The sequence below is a fragment of the Sorex araneus genome, chromosome 2 (genome assembly GCF_027595985.1).
Source record: "Sorex araneus isolate mSorAra2 chromosome 2, mSorAra2.pri, whole genome shotgun sequence".
Classification (NCBI taxonomy): domain Eukaryota; kingdom Metazoa; phylum Chordata; class Mammalia; order Eulipotyphla; family Soricidae; genus Sorex; species Sorex araneus.
In genome coordinates this window covers 366,238,359-366,257,468 of record NC_073303.1, presented here as the reverse complement: position 1 = coordinate 366,257,468, position 19,110 = coordinate 366,238,359, and the positions used below count along the sequence as shown (strand labels likewise).

Sequence of the window (19,110 nt, the reverse complement as noted above, 5' to 3'; positions counted from 1 at the left end):
CCCCAGCATTGTTTATGATCTCCTGAGCACCAGCAGGAGTGATTCCTGAGAACAGAGTTAGGAGTTGGCCCTGAGTCCTGTTGGAGGTGGATTCTAAATGCCCAAAATTAAATTGAACAGCTCCCCATTTGGGTTAGATATGGCTCCCTGAGGATATTTGAAGACTGTGTGAGCAGCTGAGCAGCTGGGAGTAAAATGATGATTTTATTCTTTTATCATCAGTTGACAGCATTATTGCAGGGTAGTGGGGTGTGAAGGCCAGGTTTTAGTGAACCCCGTGACAGAGAGGCAGGGGGCAGGAGAGAGGGGTAAGTAACAAGAGGAGCTGGCCTAAAGCCGCACTGGGTAGAGTTGCAGGCCACCTCCTTCTGACCCAGGCCAGGACATGGCAGCCGGCCTGTGTCACAAAGTGCTAAATAGATTATTTATAAATTACTCTGTACTCTTATGCAATCAAGACAGGCACAAATAACCCCCGTGCTTACTGTCTGCAGCATGCAAGAGAATTTCGGGTGTCTCCTATCGTTATGATGGTTGAATGTCATCCCAAATTTCTTTGGTGTAATTTTTGCTTTGTCTACAGAACACTTAGGTCAAGCATTAAATTTAAGATCTGCAATGGAAACTAGTACAGATTCAAAGAATTAAACTGAACATGGCAGACAACTCCACAGGACAAAGAGCTCTACTAGCTTTTTGGCTTGGTGTCTTGTTCTGCATCTAAGCTTCCAGTGTTACTTTGCAAACTGCTTATTATTATGGGTATATGCATTAGAAATTAAAAAGAAATTTAGGGCAGACCCAGTGATGCTTAGGGGCTACTTCTGGCTTTATGCTTGAGAGTTACTCCTGGCAGTGCTCAGGTGGCCATATATGGTAGCAAGGACTATGATGCAAAGGAAACACTCAGTTCACTGAGCACTCCCATGGGCCCCTAAATAATAATGTCTTTAGAAAAAAATGAAGTGTTACTTAAGCCTTATTTCCAATTCAACATAAATTACTTTAAGGCCTGTACAAATGATATATTTCATCCAAAAGAAAAGGCAAATTATTATTTATTATTATTTGTTTTTTGGGTAACACCTGGTGATACTCAGGGATTACTCCTGGCTCTGCACTCAGAGATTGTGGGAACCATATGGGATGCTGGAGATCAAACCCAATCTGGCCACATGTAAGGTTAAGTACCCTAGCTGCTCCTGACTATCCTTCTAGCCTGAAAAGGATAATAATAATAATTATTATTAGCTATATTTGGCAGTGCTAGAGGCTATTCTTGGCTCAGCGCTCAGAACAGCAAATGGGACCATATGGGGCCAGGGATTGAACCAGGGTCAGCAGGATGCTAGGCAAGTTCCCTAAGCCTTGTACAATATCTCTGACCCCTAAGAGAGATGAAAACTATGAAAATAATTTAATAAATAAGAAAATTCAGATAAAAAGCTTCTATAATAGACATTAGTCATGAAGGCTCATTAAAAAACTTCAGATGGATTTTAATAGGAGGACATATAAAACAGCATTATATATTTTTGTCCTTCATTTTCATCTTACATAAACCAGGTAAGTACTCTTGCACTAAAGTGTGCAAAATTTTCATTTGGCTAGTGCGCAGAGAGAATATTTTCAGTATATTTGGGGAGGGGGGGCACACATGAAGCTCAGGAGTTACTCCTGGCTCTGCACTCAAGAATTACTTCTGGTGGTGCTCAGGGGACCTTATGGGATGCCAGGGACTAAACTCGGGTCAGCACCCTACCTGCTGTACTATTGCTCCAGTCCCTCGGGGCATTTTAATTTAATTTTATTTATTTGTCTTTTTGGGTCACACCCAGTGATGCTCATGGATTACTCCTGGCTGCATACTCAGGAATCACTTCTGGTGGTGCTTGGGGACCATATGGGGTGATGGGGATCGAATCTCAGGCAAGGGAAGTGCCCTACCTGCTGTATTATCGCTCTGGCCCCTCAGTGCATTGTGCTCCTCAGCCCTATCAGAAGGCAGACCCGACACCAGAGTGACACACCGAGTCCCATCTGCTGGAAACCTTGGTCTGAGAATCTCCTGTGACAACCCAAATCCCAAAGCTATTCCATTTGTAATAGAATACAAATGGAATTTGTATGGCAGTGTAAGTTAGAGTGAGTGCGTTTATGGTAGAATATTACCAATTAATTCAGATCCATATCTTATTTTTTTTTTTTTTTTTGCTTTTTGGGTCACACCCAGCGATGCTCAGGGGTTACTCCTGGCTTTGCACTCAGGAATTACTCCTGGCAGTGCTTGGGGGACCATATGGGATGCCGGGGATCGAACCCGGGTCGGCCGCGTGCAAGGCAAACGCCCTACCTGCTGTGCTATCGCTCCGGCCCCCAGATCCATATCTTAAACTCAGTTTTATTGGCAGAAAACAAGTATAAGGCATGTAACTGAAAAACAAAAACAAAAACAAAAAGGTGGAAAAAACAGTTATCTCAATTTTATATTAACTAGTCTTGTTCTCTAGAAAGAAAACGTGGTGTAGTTTACATAATACAAGAGTCATCAATTTGACTACGTGCATTTAAAGGTATGTGCCAGGGGGCTGGAGCGATAGCACAGCGGGTAGTGTGTTTGCCTTGCATGCGGCTGACCCGGGTTCGATTCCCAGCATCCCATATGGTCCCCTGAGCACCGCCAGGAGTAATTCCTGAGTGCAGAGTCAGGACTAACCCCTGTGCATCTTGAGGTATGACCCAAAAAGAAAAAAAAAAAAAGGCATGTGCCAGTAACTGACCATAAACCCTCAAAACCTTTGCTCATCATTTCCTCCAATGATGGTTGTAACTGCCTGTTCCTTAATGCCGTGGAACATTCTTGATCACGTTTGAAGCAGTGGTGGTGAGTCAACCTTACCTTGTATAGGGAGCAGGCCTGGAAGGGCTGGACCAGAGAACCCCACTGCAATGTTTGGAGCAAGAGAGGCACAGACTCAGCCGGGAAGTGAGGGGTAGAAAGAGGAAGAATGAGTCAGACTGCAGAGAAAGAAATGGGAAAAGCTGGAGCTGAGACAATGGTAAGGAGTCAAAGAAGATGTAAAAGTTTAAAGCTGAATTTTATTGAATTAGACATTTACTGTAGAAAAACACTTAGAGAAGAGCCACCTATCATTTCTCAAAACTGTTTACTGGAAGAAATGAAACAACAAAAGCCAGTTTGTTAGGCAACAGAGTAGTAAAACTACTTCAGGAAATATTTCCACATGTTCCTTCCACAGAGCCTCCAAAGGTATCTCCCAAAGTTTAGTGCAAACTGGGATGGTGTTGTAATGTTAATTCCACACTGAATTATTCTAAATTACCTCAGTGAAAATGGATGAATACTCACAGGCACCTGGGCAAGCACCCAGAACACAGGAACGGCTATGAAAGTGTCTGTCACTAACAAATCTTTAAATGAGTGCATTTTATTTTTTTGCTTTTTGGGTCACACCCAGCGATGCTCAGGGGTCACTCCTGGCTCTGCACTCAGGAATTACCTCTGACCATGCTCAGGGGACCATATAGGATGCTGGGAATTGAACCTGGGTCGGCTGCATGCAAGGCAAACGCCCTACCCGCTGTGCTATCACTCCAGCCCCTAAATGAGTGCATTTTAAAATGAGCTCCTCAACCCTATCAGAATGCAGACCCCACACCAGAGCCACATGCCGAGTCCTATCTGCTGGGAGCCTTGGCCTGAGAGTCTCCTGTGAGAGCCCAAATCCCAAAGCTATTCCATTTGTAAGGCAGTGTGAGTCAGAGTGGGTTTATGGTGGAATATTATCAATTAATTCAGAAACATATCTTAAACTCAGTTACCTTAATCTCATTAATTCAGATACATATCTTAAACTCAGTTATCTTAACCTCATTAATTCAGATGCATATCTTAAGCTGGTCATGACTTCCACCTTCGCATCTCATCTAACTTGCTGAATGGACAGTGCTTATTGGTCTCAGGCGCTCTATGACCTATACAGTAAAGTCCACGTTCTTTGGTCTGGCATACAAAGCATCAATGTGTGGGGCTGGAGAAATAGCACAGCGGGTAGGGCGTTTGCCTTGCATGTGGCCGACCCGGGTTCGATTCCGATTCCCAGCATCCCATATGGTCCCGGTCCCCTGAGCACCACCAGGAGTAATTCCTGAGTGCAGAGCCAGGAGCAACCCTTGTGCATCGCCAGGTGTGACCCCACCCCCCAAAAAATAAAAAGACCAAAATATCAATGTGTGATGATGATCTATGCCTCTGTTTTCTGCTACAGAAAAAGGGTTCTCGAGGGACACGTGTCCCTGCCATCACTTAGGGCAGTCACTGGCACCCCAACCCTCAGCAACCACCCCAGAATGTGGGTTGCCTTTGAACTTCATGTAGTAGGACACTTTGCTGGTTCTAGGTCCTCTGTGGGAATCTGTCTATTACCTAGGAAAGTTCAGTGACAACTTGGTAAACCCCACAGGGAAGGAGGGGAAAGAGAGATACTGTCTCTCCTGGCAACTAGTCCTCATTACTAAGACTACCATAAGAATGGGTGACCCCCCCGCCCACCCCACTGGTAATTTTTTCTTTTGGGTCCTACCCAGTAATACTCTGGGTTACTCCTGGCTCTGCGCTCAGAGATCACTCCTAGTGGTGCTCAGGAAGCCATATGGGAGGCTGGGGAATCAAACCTGGATTGGCAGCATGCAAGGCAAGTGCCTTACCCACTGGACTATCTCTCCGGCCCCTATACCATTTTCCTATGGAGGGCCCACAGCCATGTCCTTTATGCTACCCCATGGCTTCAGAGAACTTCCGCCTCCTGTGCTGTAAGGCTTAGAACTCTCCAGTCTACACTTCTCCTTAGTGTTCCAGCTGCCTGGATGACTGCCTGCTGCAGAGCTGCGCCCAGATGGGACAGAAATACCTCAAATGGGTTAGGTGCCAGCCTGGTGCTCATCTATCCTCTGACCTTCGCTTTGGATCCTGCACTCTCAAGTTCAATCCAGTGAACTGTCACCCACCCAAGAAAGACTTGGCACAGGCACTGTGATTCCTCTCCCTAGCTCTTTCTCATCCTATGAACATTTTTCTTTCTCGTTTTTCCTTGATTGGGGGTGGTCGGGCACAGCTGGCATGCTCAGGGGTTACTCCTGGCTCTGTGCTGGGGTGTTGTTCCTAGCCATACTTGCCTGACCCACACAGAGCTTGGGATGGAACCTGGGTCCTCTCTAGTTTCATACCTTAGGCAACGTGATGCAGGTAAGTTTATTGATCCCAAAGATCACCTTTCAAGATCCAGAGCTGCAACTATCCTGGCATTTTTCTAATTATTAGCCCCACAAAGAAAGAGGATCAGCTTCTATGATGTAACACACATTTTTCTTTTTTGCTTACGTATTTATTTGTTACCATGTTATCAAAACAAAGATTGTGCCATGGACACTTGACATAGTCCCAGAAATTGGATTCATACTCTTCCTTTTTTTTTTTTCAGCCTCCTTCCTGTTCTAGAATTTCTTTTTCACATATCCCACACCAAACACTTGGTGTCAGTGTTATTCAAATGTTTTATAAAAACCGTCAAATTGCCTGAATATGAAGAGTAGATACTGTAGGAGTCATATACAATTACAACTATATGTTGAGGACACATGTTAGAGTTCCACTTACCCAAAGGCTGATCAGTTGTGTGTTCTTTATTATCTATAAAATGACAAAAATGCAAAAAGTAGAATGATTTATATTATTAGCAGGTTAGTGGTACATGGAAACCAAGAACAAAAACATCAGTAACATTAAAGACAGAAAGCAGTTACTTTTTGGGGTTTTTGATTTTGGGGGTGCTGGGGTTCGTGTTGGAATAGTAAATGTCTATAACTAAACTGTGACTTTATAATAAAGTTTTTATATATAATACATATTATATAAAAATATATACTATATACTTATATACACATAGATATATGTTTATATATATGTAAAAGAATGATCTCTGAGCACAGTCAGGAATAAGCCCTGAGCAATGGCAGTACAGTGGTTAAGACACAGGGCTGGTATGTGGTTGACTCCAATTTCAATCCCAGTACTACATGGTCCCCTCAAGCATCACCAAGTGTGGCCCTGGAGACCCCAGCCACTCATTTATAGGTGAGTTCTGGGGACTCCCAGCACATGTGAGCCCAGGGAATCCTGGACTCAGTGGCAGCAACACTACACCCTCAGATCTCCACCGGAACCTCTGGTCCATTTGGCCAAGAATGGCTAGGAGGGGCTCTGGGCCACCGAAACACCCCTTGGGAGCCCTACCCCCAAAAACCTAATTAAAGTTTCTTTAAATTGCTGTATTTAATAACTAATCAAAACAAATATAAAACTAATGTTTACTTACCAGGATGCCCAAGATTATGTAATTCATCTGAAAAAAGATAAGGGAAAATAGATTAGCTTTAAGTAATCAGACTGGCAATTTAGGACAGGTTATGGGGGGACTGGAGCTATAGCACAGCGGGTAGGGCATTTGCCTTGCACACGGCCGACCTGGGTTCGATTCCTCTGTCCCTCTCGGACAGCCCAGCAAGCTACCAAGAGTATCCTGCCCGCACAGCAGAGCCAGGCAAGCTCCTTGTGGTGTATCAATATTCCAAAAACAGTAACAAGTCTCACAATGGAGATGTTACTGGTGCCTGCTTGAGCAAATCGGTGAATAATGGGGCGACAGTGCTACAGTGCTATGGGAGTAATCAAAGATGTGAGGTTTGTGCAGTTAAATCATATTATTATTTAAAAAATAAATCATAGTATTTTATCAGTATTTTATCAGTATTTTATACTATCATTCTGGCCCCTCGTTCTCAGAATTCTTAACCTCTCCTTCCAGCTAAAGAGCAGATGAAACCATTGAAGCCAATGTCCATGACAAGGCAGCCACTCATTTATAAATTTCACTTTATAAATTTGAGGAAGATAGAAACTGACATGATGAACCTTAAGTCGTGGGCTCTTCCTACAATGCCAACACTGGAAGCCTCTCTTGTACGTGACACAAAGACCACGGCAGTGGGAGCAGCTGCTGCCCATGCCGTGTGCAACTTTCCCCTTTGGTGGCCCAGGCCCATGACCAGGTCTATCCCCTTGCAAAGAAGGTGCCTTCATACCACCTGATGGTTGGATTCTTTTGTCATATTCTGCATTCCATCCCAGCATATGCCTCATCTGATCCTCTACTAAATGCTTTCAAAGGTGCAGAAGCTTATTCACTGAGACAATGGTTGTAATGAATGGTTTCACAGGCTCAGAAAACCCTCTCAGCTTCCTGTATTCAACTCCTGGCCTGTCCCTGTTCCAATCAAATCTTTCATAGAATACATGTGTTAAAATGAAAAAAAAATTATATTCCAACATGTTTAAAAAAGATAACATAAGATACTTCCCAATATATGTCAATTTACCAATTATAAAGCATCTCAACTTTTTTGCTGTTTTAGTTTTTTTTTTTTTCTTTTTGGGTCATACCCCTCGATGCTCAGGGCTGACTCCTGGCTCTGCACTCAGGAATTACTCCTGGTGGTGCTCAGGGGACCATATGGGATGCTGGGAATCGAACCCGGGTCAGTCGCGTGCAAGGCAAATGCGCTACCTGCTGTACTATCGCTCCAGCCCCTGTTGTTTTGGTTTTGGCATAACACCAAGCTGTGCTCAGGGCTGACTCCTGATTCTGTCCTCAAGGATTGCTCCTGGTGATGCTCAAGGTGCAATGATTGTGGTACAATGATTGAACAGGGGTCAGCCACATGCAAAGCAAGTGCTTTAACCCCATACTATCGCTCCAGATTGAAATATCTCAACTTTGTAGACTTTTTTTTTTTCTTTTTGGGTCACACCCAGCGATGCTCAGGGGTTACTCCTGGCTTTGCACTTAGGAGTTACTCCTGGCGGTGCTTGGGGGACCATATTGGATGTCGGGGATCGAACCCGGGTCGGCCGCGTGCAAGGCAAACGCCCTCCCCACTGTGCTATCGCTCCGGCCCCTGTAGACATTTTTTAAAGAAAAATTGAAAAGGAAAAAAAAAAGGGGAAAGTTGGATCTAGATATTCCAAGTGAAATTTTTGGAGAGTAGGCTTTTCATCTCTGTGTGGACATATTTCTTTGAAAATTGCCATCTAATAGTGTGCAGCAAAAATCAAAGGGGAAATCATGCATATAATGAGGCAGTAGAGAAAGGTGGTGATTTGCATGCAGCGCTCTGAACCTCCAGAGCCTATTTTGATAGGTCTCTGCTGTTAGGACATTTAAACACTCATGCAATTAGGAGAAATGGGAGTAAGAGAAGGAAAAGAAGTTTGATTAGGATTTCTTTGCACAGCATGCCCCAGAACTCCTTTATGCTGGTGTTCCTGTTTACAACTTTGGACTGGAATGAAAACACCAATTACAGCATTTCCAAGTAGCACCACAGAGCTATGAAGAACAGAAGAACTATGAAACACAAGTTTTAACATTTTCTTATTTTACCCAGTTAGAGCCTGAGGTTATAAAGGTGTTCTACTGAGGCAGAAACTGAAAAAATACTTTGCTCTCTTCAAATATAACTTGCAAAAATGTGATATCACACAATGGGAAAATAATTTAACATTTCACATACTATAACTTAAGCAAAAAACTTTAATCAATAAAAAAATTGAAGCTTATATTTAAATAGTTTCCATTTTCTTCCTATATATTTTTATAAAGGTGACTCAGTGGATTATAGCCATGTAGCTTCAAAAATTTGGCCTTTCTAAATTTATATTATGGGAGATTATGTAATATTTTAAAATACATGTGTTAGACAATAAATCTGTCCTGAGTCTATATATAAGAAGTACCTTTTCATGACTAGGAACAGATAATCTACACGTTCAGGAGAAATATCATTCAACACTGTGCTGGAGCTATTCTTAAAATCAAATGAAAATTAGTTGCTTTAATAGATGGCAGTTTAACCAGGCCATCCAAGACTCAGACATGCCATCCTTCCTTTCATAAGAACCATTTCTGACAGCTAGTATTTTTTCCATCACTGCCTATGGTTGTCAAAGCTTTCCACCAATCCCAAGAAGAATCAACATGCAGGATAGTTTGCTTTAACCAAAGGGTTACAATACCTTCCGTGCACTCCACTGCCTCATTTGTTCTTCCTTGTTTCAGAGGAAACAAATGTGAACACACTGTAATCCACAATCTTAGGAAGCCATCTCAAGCAAATAGAAACAAACACAAAAAATCCCAGCCAGCTTTCACACCCTAGCTACAATGCAGAGCTTAAGGAGAATCAACACCCATGTATACACACAGTGGGATGGCTAATGAATAATCATGCTTTCATTGACACTTGTAATGATGCCTGCTTTTAAAAAGTGTTTTTCCCTGGAATCAAGATTTTTACAGCTAAAGTTTTAAGTATTTTGATTTGTCCTAAAACACTATTGTTGCTTTGGGGCCACACCTGGCAGTTGGGGAGCCAGTCGTGGCTCAGTGCTTGTGGGACCATGTGTCCTCAGAATGCAAAACCATTCACTCCAACCCTTTGGACTACCTCTCCAGTTCTAAGTGCTCAAAGTAAGTGAGTAAAATCAAAGATAATAAAAAAGATCTAAAAGTTTTAAAAGCTGTTTTGGGTTCTTTTTGTTGTCTATGGGCTTATGAATTTAGCGTACATTCAATTACATACTATAATTCCTTGTACCATCACAGAGCTAAACAGAACAGGGAAAAAACAGCAGTCAACTTTAATTGCTGACCTATTTCCTTTTACAAAGCTTATGGCAGACTTTGTCAGAACAAGCGTGACTACTCACCTATCGTGATTTCCACCTTCCTGCTGTCTCGACTCTCCCGATCATTATATACGTGACACCAGTAGGTTCCCTGATGCTCCAAATCCACATACGGCACCTGTGACAGTATCAGAGCACACACACATCTCTTCAGGTTTCATTTCAACTGGCTTGGAAATAAACTTGTAATTTTGTGTTCTAAAAATAGTCTACAAAGCAACATTTCTGAAGGTGTATGGCCATTCTAAAATTATTTGCATTCATCAGGTTAAACACTAGCATCGGTACCAATCCTTTTGACAGTTTATGGATAAGCCCTTAGATGTCAGTCAGTATTTTGTTCTAGCAATTTTGTAAATATAAGAATCAAATGATATTAAACAAATTGACATAAACACACTGGAAACATTAAAATAGTAACAAGAATATAAAGTTTTCACAGTCACCTCAATCTTCCACTGTACTATTTTACATATGAACACACATAAATAAAACCAGTTTCCTACCATATACAGCTTTTTGGTCTCGTGTATTAACGGTGACTCATCTTTGAACCACTGATAGTGAGGAATGGGGCTTCCAACAGCTACACACTGTAGCAGCAAGGGGCTGCCAGGCATTAGTTTTTGGGATTTAGGTTCCACACAGATCTGCAATCTGGATTCAGAGACACCATCCCAAGTTCCTTTGATTAAAAAAAAAAAAAGAATATCATTAAACATGAAAGATCTCTAAGTTAGTGTTTCCTTTTACTTTTAAAATAAGATATTTTAAAAAATTTTCATGTCTAACTGTCATTAACAAAATATGCTACAAAGAATCTTTCTACATTCCATAAAAAAATTTAGGGGTATTTATTTGCTGCTTTTATAAAATTATTATAACACTGTAATTTACCAATACAGTGATTTACCAATTTAATTTACCAATTCAGAATACAGTTGTTTCAGGCATTCAATGTTCCAACACCAATCCCACCACCAGTATGACATTCCCCCCACCAAGACTGCCCCCTTGTCAGTACAAACAAGTCTACTTCATATTGCTTGTTACAGATGGAATTATAAAAAAATTAGATGAGTAAGAGTCAATTTATGATCATTGTTATATCTCACAATCCACCAAGAATTTTTTTTTTCTTTTGCTTTTTTGGGTCATACCTGGTGATGCTCAGCGGTTACTCCTGGCTCTAAACTCAAGAATTACTCCTCCTTTGCGGCCCCGCTCGAGATTGACCCCGGAGGCAACTGAACCACTTTGGACACGAGCGGCACCCCCAAAATGCCTCCAAACGGTGTGCTCGGAGCTTCTGGCCCAGGCGCTGTCGGCAGGGTATGGTCTTTTCTCTCTCAACTCTTTCTCTTTGAACGCAGCGAGGCTATAGCCGGTTTTTAGACTCTACAGGAAGCCCGGGATAGCCGATGGGCGGGACTTCCAGATCCGCCCTGTGCCGGCCGACATTTAAGCACAGAGCCATGTGGGGACGCTCCTTTGTGGCCCCGCTCGAGATCGACCCCGGAGGCAACTGAACCACTTTGGACATGAACGGCGCCCCCAAAATGCCTCCAAACGGTGTGCTCGGAGCTTCTGGCCCAGGCGCTGCCAGCGAGTGATGCAATTACCAAAAGAATTTTCCTTGGACTTCATATAGAAATCCAAAACCGCGAGGCTGCGATACAGCCGCCCGACCTAATATCTCTTGATTGTCAGCAACGTGTAAATGTTCCTTTTTGGCAGGGCTTAACGTGGGGGGAAACTCCAAACAATAGTACTAAGTTTTTTGTTGAAGGGTAAAAGATTGTAGCGATAGAATTTTAGGCAGAATTTTCCCTGGACTTTATATAGAAACCCAAAACCGCGCGGCCGCGGCAGCCTAATGTCATTTAAGCATCAGCAATATGAAATGGTTCCTTTGTAATGGGTTGGACTTTGGGGGGACCATAATAGGGTTAAAGTTTGTAGCGACGTGTAATTTCTGGCTGTACTTTCCCTGGACTTTATACAGAAATTCAAAGCCGCGAGGCCGCTGCCATGGCCGCGCAACCTATTGTCATTTAATCATCACCAATATGAAATGGTTCCCTTTTAACGGGTCGGACTTTGGTGGGAAATCCTAACAAGAATAGTAAGTCTTTTGCTGAAATATTGAAGGCCACCAAAGTGGTAGCCATCTTTATAAACTGAACTAAGCCATATCCCCATGCCGGCTGAGAAGAAATATCCTTCTTTCTCGGGAAGAAACTCGGCGTGGCGTTAACCACAGTATGATGTCCATTAAGCTGACACGGACCTGGTGGCGTGGGAATGGGATACAAGGGAATAAATTATTATGTACTTGGAACAGCGGGACGCTGGTGGAATCTTGAGCCGGGGCCGATACCAGCGTATTACTTTTGGTTCCAGAAACTGCTTGCAGACATTCTACCAGACTATCAACTAAGCCAGAGCCCCACGCCGGCTGATGAGAAATAACCATCTCTTTTGGTTTGTTTTCCCTTTGTCAGGCAGCGTGGTGATTACTAAACAGGCGTGATCTCGGTGGCGCGGGACGAGGGGGGAAAAAAATAGAAAAGTTATATAACAAACAGTGGGACTTAATATCTCTACATTCTCAGCAATGGAGAGCCATCAAATGCTTCCTTGACAGTGGGACTGTCTTCTCTTTTTTGGGGGGAAACCCTAGCAACAATAGTGAGTTATGTGTTGAAACATGGACTGTAACCAAGATAAAGCGTAAACGAAGTGAAACTTATCACTTACAAGGGCGGGGACTGGGGGGGCGGGAGGGGGTGGGAGGTATAATGGGGTGGTTGGTGATGGAATATGGGCACGGGTGAAGGGAAGGGTGTTTGAGTACTGTATAACTGACATAATCCTGAGAACTTTGTAACCCTCCACATGGTGATTCAATAAAATTTAAATTAAAAAAAAAAAAGAATTACTCCTGGCGGTGCTTGGGGGAACCATATGGGATGCTGGGGATACAACCCGGGTCGGCTGCATGCAAGGCAAATGCCCTATTTGCTGTACTATCACTCTGGCCCCACCATCAAGTATCTTTAAAACATCTCCTAAATGAACCCTTGAGCACCACCAGGAGTGATACCTGAGCTAAGAGCCAGGAAGCCCTGAATGCCACTATGTGAATCCCACCCTACCGCTCCAGAAAAATATTCAAACAAACAAATCCAAGTATTATTGTGCTCAATAAATGAAGAGCAGAAAATAGCTCAAGGAGTTCACAAATATACTTTGGTTGTAAAAAGTTTTGGGTGCAAATGAGACATTCACATTCAACACCAGCTGTGTGATATAACCCAGTTGTTCCCAAATTAAGCCTTTGGAACAGCACTTTGTGGACTGGTGACTTAATATGACTCATTAAAATAGGGTATTTTATAATCAGAACTGAATACATACATCTGTTATTACTAGCATTTCTCCCCAAGAAGGATATCAAAAAGCATTGTTTATTAAGTATTCATTTACCATTCTCTACATTCCATGACAGAGTGGGTTTGTCAATAATATGTAATACTAAGTCTCAACTACAGAGTTAATGTCTGACATAATACAGATGATCAATGAGTGTTGGAATATTTCCCCTTTTCCAGCTGCCTTCTGGAGTTTTGTCACAGAAACCTTTTGTCACAGAAACCTAGCTGATCTTTGACCCCGCAGATCTAAGGTGCTAGCCAGGCTTTGATTTGACATTGTAGATTCCAGGCTGCAGCCCAGCCTGGTCTTTGGGATGTAAATCCGAGTGCTTTCAGCCCAAAGAAGGCTTCCGTTTTGTTTTTGTATCTTCTTTCCGGGGGGCCTAGATTAGCCGGCCTGCAGATACAAGAGAATTATGTTGCCTCAATGTTCTTCCTGTAAGATCTTTTGGTGCTTTTGGTGACGTCAATGTATTGCGCCCTTTAGAAGGGCCATGATCAATAAAAGGGGTTGGGAGAGAAGGAGAGGGTGGAAAGTGGATAGGAGCGGAAAGTGTATAGAGGGCGGACAGGTGTAGAGAGGACGGAGAGTGTATAGAGGGAAGACTGGAATAAACTGCAAGTGAGACCAACCATCATGGCTCCGTTCCTTCCTTCGCCTGCCACATCTTCGCCATCAACCTCCCCGGGGTGGGGGAAATGACCGGAGGCTACCGAACTCGGGTGGCGGGAGAGACGGCTGCTGCCCTAGGCCCTGTGCCTGGCTCGGTGCTGTGAGGCGTCCCTTCCCTCGCCCGCGCCTTTTCTTTTTATTTTTATACAAATGAGTTTGATATCATTGTAAATAAAGCTTATTGCATCACTTGTATCACTTGTCATCCCGTTGATCTTTGATTTGCTTGAGCGGGCGCCAGTAAATGTCTCCATTCGTCTCTGTTTTGTGCTAGTATAGCCCAATGGCATCTGCTCGCTCCAGGAACATGAAGAGCCTCAAACCCTTTGTTCAGGGTTTTCTTTCTTTTTCTTTTCTTTTCTTTTCTTTTCTTTTCTTTTCTTTTCTTTTCTTTTCTTTCCTCCCTCCCTCCCTCCCTCCCTCTCTCTCTCTCTCTCTTTCTTTCTTTTCTTTCTTCCTTCCTTTTTTTTTTTTTTTTTTTTTTGCTTTTTGGGTCATACCCGGAGATGCACAGGGGACTCCTGCCTCTGCACTCAGCAATTACTCCTGGTGGTGCTCGGGGGGACTGTATAGATGCTGGGAATTGAACCTGGATTAGCCGTGTGCAAGGCAAATGCTCTACCCGCTGTGCTATCACTCCAGTCCCTTGTTCAGGTTTGGTTTTTTGTTTTTGTTTTTGTTTTTGGGTCACACCTGGCAATGCACAGGGGTTACTCCTGGCTCTGCACTCAGGAATTACTCCTGGCGGTGCTCAGGGGACCATATGGGATGCTGGGATTTGAACCCGGGTCGGCCGAGTGCAAGGCAAACGCCCTACCCGCTATGCTATCACTCCAGCCCCTTGTTCAGGGTTTTGATGAAGAAATCTGACCATCTCTTAGGTGGGTGGCCACGCAATCTTTTGACATCCTGTGGAATTCAGTCGGTAACAGCTCTAGTCCAGCAGTTGTTTCTAAATTGCATTAGGTGTCAGGCCCACCTGATTTTTAATGCCTTGGCAAACGAGACAGTGTCCCTGATTCTTGATCGTCGATGGAGGTTGGAACTCCGGATTCCTTCTCTCACTTGAGTGAAATGTGATATCCCAAGCGTATCTCTTTCAATTCCTCTTTGAGATACCCAATTAACTTTCTTGTCCTGTTTTCGTAGGGCCCAGAAGAATGGTGGAGTTGAAAAGATGTGCCGAGGGCCGGAGGTTCTTCATCCTCTTAACAACTTCTTCGACGCTCTTGAAGGTATTTCACACTGCTCTCTTCCTCCTACGCAGTTCTGGCACCAAGTCACTCCTCATGTTGAGTTCTCGACCCAGGTACACATAGCTGCTGCATTCGGAGATGTTTGTTCCATTGAGAGCAAATGGAACGTCAGGGACTAGTTCATTTTTCATGAACATTGTCTTGGTGAGATTCAGCTGCAGTCCAACCTTTCCACACTCACAGTCGAAGTCGGCCAGCATTTGTGCCACTTGGTTAATGTTTGGTGTTGTTAGAACAATGGCATCAGTGAAGCGGAAGTGGTGTAGTTGCCGATCGTCTATCTTCACTCCCATTTCTTCCCATTGCCTGACGTTCTCAAGGATGGTACTGAAGAGTTTCGGTGAAATAGTATCACCCTGTCGAACCCCTCTCTTTACGTCGATGATCACTTCCTTAAGAATGGTGAGATCCTGATGCTGAATCTGTAATACAGCTCGTGGAGGATCCTGAAGTACTGAGTTTGAATGCCCGGTTTGGCTAGAGTTTCGATGACTACTTCAGTCTCAACAGAATTGGAGGCCTTCTTTAAACTGATGAATGTTAGACAGAGTGGCATTTTGAACTCTCGTGAAACTTCAATGGGCTTGATCACCATGTGGATATGGTCGATTGTGCTGAATCCTTTTTTGAACCCGGCTTGCTCGCATGGTTGTCCTTCATCGAGTGTTCTGCCTATTCTATTCAGGATGACACAAGTGAACTTGTAGATGACAGACAGCAGGCAGATTGGGCAATAGTTGCCGATATTGTGGATGTCTTCCTTCTTGTACAACAGAACACTCCTGCTAGTTTTCCACTGGGATGGAACCTTGCATTTGGACAGGTAGCGTGTGAAGAGCCAAGCCAGTGTATTGACGAGTACTGGCGGCAGATTCTTCAGCTGTTTAGGCCTGACTTAGTCTGGACCGGGTGCTGTACATTTCTTTACTGAGAAAATAGTGTGTCAGAAGGAAGAACGTTGGGAACGACATATCCATCCTGCGGAATTTGATATGTGGGCAGGTGGATGTGGCTATTGAAGAGATCCTAGTAGAAGTGGTGAATAATCCTCTCTATTGCCCTTCTGGAAGATGTGATAGATCCATCAGGACGTCGGAGGGCAGTCATCTTGGTCATGTAGTTGGTGAAGGACAGGCAAGCGTTGCGAATACTTTTCCTGGCTTCTGCTGCATCGGCCAACACTACTGCTCTTCTCTCTTTGAGGTCTTTCTTTATTGCTTCTCTGAACAGCTTTGCGAGCTCAGATGTTACCTTGTGATTGCCTGAGGCTCACGCCAAACCATGTTGGTGAATGAGCTAGAGTTTCTGAAGACAGGCATCTGTTTGTGGCTTTCCCACTCTCAGCATTCCTTGCACAGTCATGGAGGTGCTGAACCAGTCAATCTTATTCCTTATCGATGTTGTCAACGATGGCATCTTCCCACAGCATCTTCCCACATTGCAGCAATAGTGCCAAAGAGCTCCCAGTTGGTGGTCATTCTGGGAGTTCTCTTCTTAAACTTAAACTTTGCAGTCCTTTCTCCCTGTTCTGTGAAGTAGAATTTTGCATGAAGGAGACGGTGGTCCGATCCCGTTTGGAATTTTGGGACAACAGCAACATTGGTCAGGCAAAACCATTGATTGAATATGATGTGGTCAATTTTGTTGTGGAACTGTCCACCGGGAGACTCCCATGTCCATTCGGATTCGGCCTTCTGGAACTGTGAGTTACCATGGATGGCCTTGGTCAACATAATGAACTGAGACACTCTCTCACCCTATTCGTTCCGTTCTAGGCCATGGGTCCCAATGTGGAGTTTTTCTGGAGACCTTCTCAATCCTATCTTGGCATTAAAATCACCAACAATGATCTTGTAGAAGGTGTGGTCTTCTTTATAGAACTTCTTCAGCTCCATGTAGAACTTCTCAATCTCTTCTTCATTGTAGTTGGATGTTGGTGCGTAGACAAAGAAGATAGAAAATGCCAGCAGTGAGCCACATCTATTCAAGCATAATCATCCGATTTGGGTTGTCAGGCATTCGAATGAATCAATGCTCATGACCAAGTTCGTGTTCACAAGGACACTGACACCACCAATGCCTCTGTTGTTGCATGTTCCAAGGAACAGTTCTCCAGTGTCAAAAATGGCGTCATGTGATCGATGACTTCTTATTTCGGTCAGACCAATGATGTCATACTTGATCTTCTGCACTTTCATCATCAGGTCCTCGATGGATGCTTCTGATGCCAGCGTACATGTGTTGAAAGTACAGACAGTCATTTTAGTCCTTCTTCATTTTGGCAGCCTAGTTCGGCCCTGAGATTTTATCAGCCTCTCCTTGCTCATATCTTCTTAACGCTGCCATATTGGGGGCTCTTTCAGGATCAGGGGAATGAGACCCACTGTTTTTACTGTTTTTGACATATCGAATATGCCATGGGTAGCTTGCCAGGCTCTGCCGTGTGGGCGGGATACTCTTGGTAGCTTGCCGGGCTCTCTGAGAGGAATGGAGGCTTTTAGGGCGGCCTCTAATCACCCTTACAGGTGTTCCCATGGTTCACACCATATCTGAGCCCCATCAAATAAGGTGTGATAATTATGAACAATGGGTAGTAAGTGTCTTATGATGTGTCGTGCAGCTGCAAACCGGTCGTATGGCCCGGAAAGCAGCCTGGCGGCGCCTGGCCAACAAGGTAGTGGAGGTTGGCTGATGAGGTATTTATCTGGCACCAGTAGGGTGGGTCATTTGGGTGTGATCCCTGGGTCACCGGAGATTGGGGGAAGCAGGCAGAGGATCCCTGTTTCTAGGTCCTGTTGAGCCTGGAGTCCACGGTCACAAAGTTCTGCTTTACCTGAAGGTTCTGTGGGGCTTCACTCATGCGTGAGGCTCGACCTGAGTGTCTGGAAAGCAGCGTGGAGTGTGGTGGTGGCTGGGTAGTGGAGGTGAAGCCTACAATGAGGAACTGAAGAAGCTGGAGCTGCTTTGACAGAATGCTGTCCGTGTTCCACGGACTTTGAGGGCTGCAGTGTCCTCCGAAAGTACCTGGGCCAGCTTCACTACCTCCACTACCTGCAAAGCTTACTGCATATATAGAAATATTCTAGGAAGATACAACACACTCTGCAATACAACCACTATTGAAGACTATTAGATATAGACAAACAAAGGTAAGCTATGCGAGAAGAGTGGAAGACAGACTGGCATCCAAAACTTTACATCTCGTTCTGTCTGGCAGAATGAGTAAGGATCCCGACTAGATCTGATCAGACAGCTGAAGGCTATTCTTCAGAGTAGACTGGATTTCTTCATGATGAATACTAGTCACTTGACTAAAAAGATAGATGAGGGCTGAAAACATGATTTAGTGCTAAAAGTATCTGCCTCACAGGGGCATGAGGCCCTGGGTTCAACTCCTAGCCCATCAAAAAACACAAATGGATGACAGAATAAAAACTAGTATCTAGGGGCCGGAGTGATAGCACAGCGGGTAGGGCGTTTGCCTTGCATGCGGCCGACCCGGGTTCAATCCCCAGCATCCCATATGGTCCCCCAAGCACTGCCAGGAGTAATTCCTGAGTGCAGAGCCAGGAGTAACCCCTGAGCATCGCTGGGTGTGACCCAAAAAGAAAAAAAAAACTAGTATCTCAAATTTATTGCATGAAAGATACACTGTATGATCTTCCATGTTGACATCCATTTTATTGAGTTATTTTACCAAAATGATTTTTTTTTATAAGTAATACAATCGTTTGGGAGAACTATAGGGGATGGAGAGAGAGTACAGTTGACAAGGCTTGCCTTGCACGTGGCTGACTTGGGTTCTACCCCTGGCATCCCATATAGTCCCTGAGCTCATCAGGAGTGATTCCTGGGTGCAAAACCAGGAATAACCCCTGAGTACCACCCACTAGGTGTGACCCCAAATCAAAGTATCAAACA

At 43.9% G+C, this 19,110-nt stretch overlaps 1 protein-coding gene across 5 annotated transcripts in view; it reads right to left on the bottom strand.

Annotated features, from left to right (window-relative positions):
- Nucleotides 1-19,110, bottom strand: part of MALT1 (MALT1 paracaspase) — a 63,368-nt gene that overhangs the window by 23,903 nt on the left and 20,355 nt on the right. For 4 of the 5 annotated variants that reach the window (XM_004601996.3, XM_055126291.1, XM_055126292.1 and 1 more), the window contains 5 exons: nucleotides 10,330-10,508; nucleotides 9,845-9,941; nucleotides 9,152-9,184; nucleotides 6,396-6,422; nucleotides 5,678-5,710 (listed from right to left, as the gene is read on the bottom strand). In XM_004601996.3, coding sequence (XP_004602053.3) covers nucleotides 5,678-5,710; nucleotides 6,396-6,422; nucleotides 9,152-9,184; nucleotides 9,845-9,941; nucleotides 10,330-10,508 — 369 coding nt within the window. The remainder of the gene's footprint in view (nucleotides 1-5,677; nucleotides 5,711-6,395; nucleotides 6,423-9,151; nucleotides 9,185-9,844; nucleotides 9,942-10,329; nucleotides 10,509-19,110) is intronic. The other variant, XM_055126290.1, reaches the window with a different exon arrangement.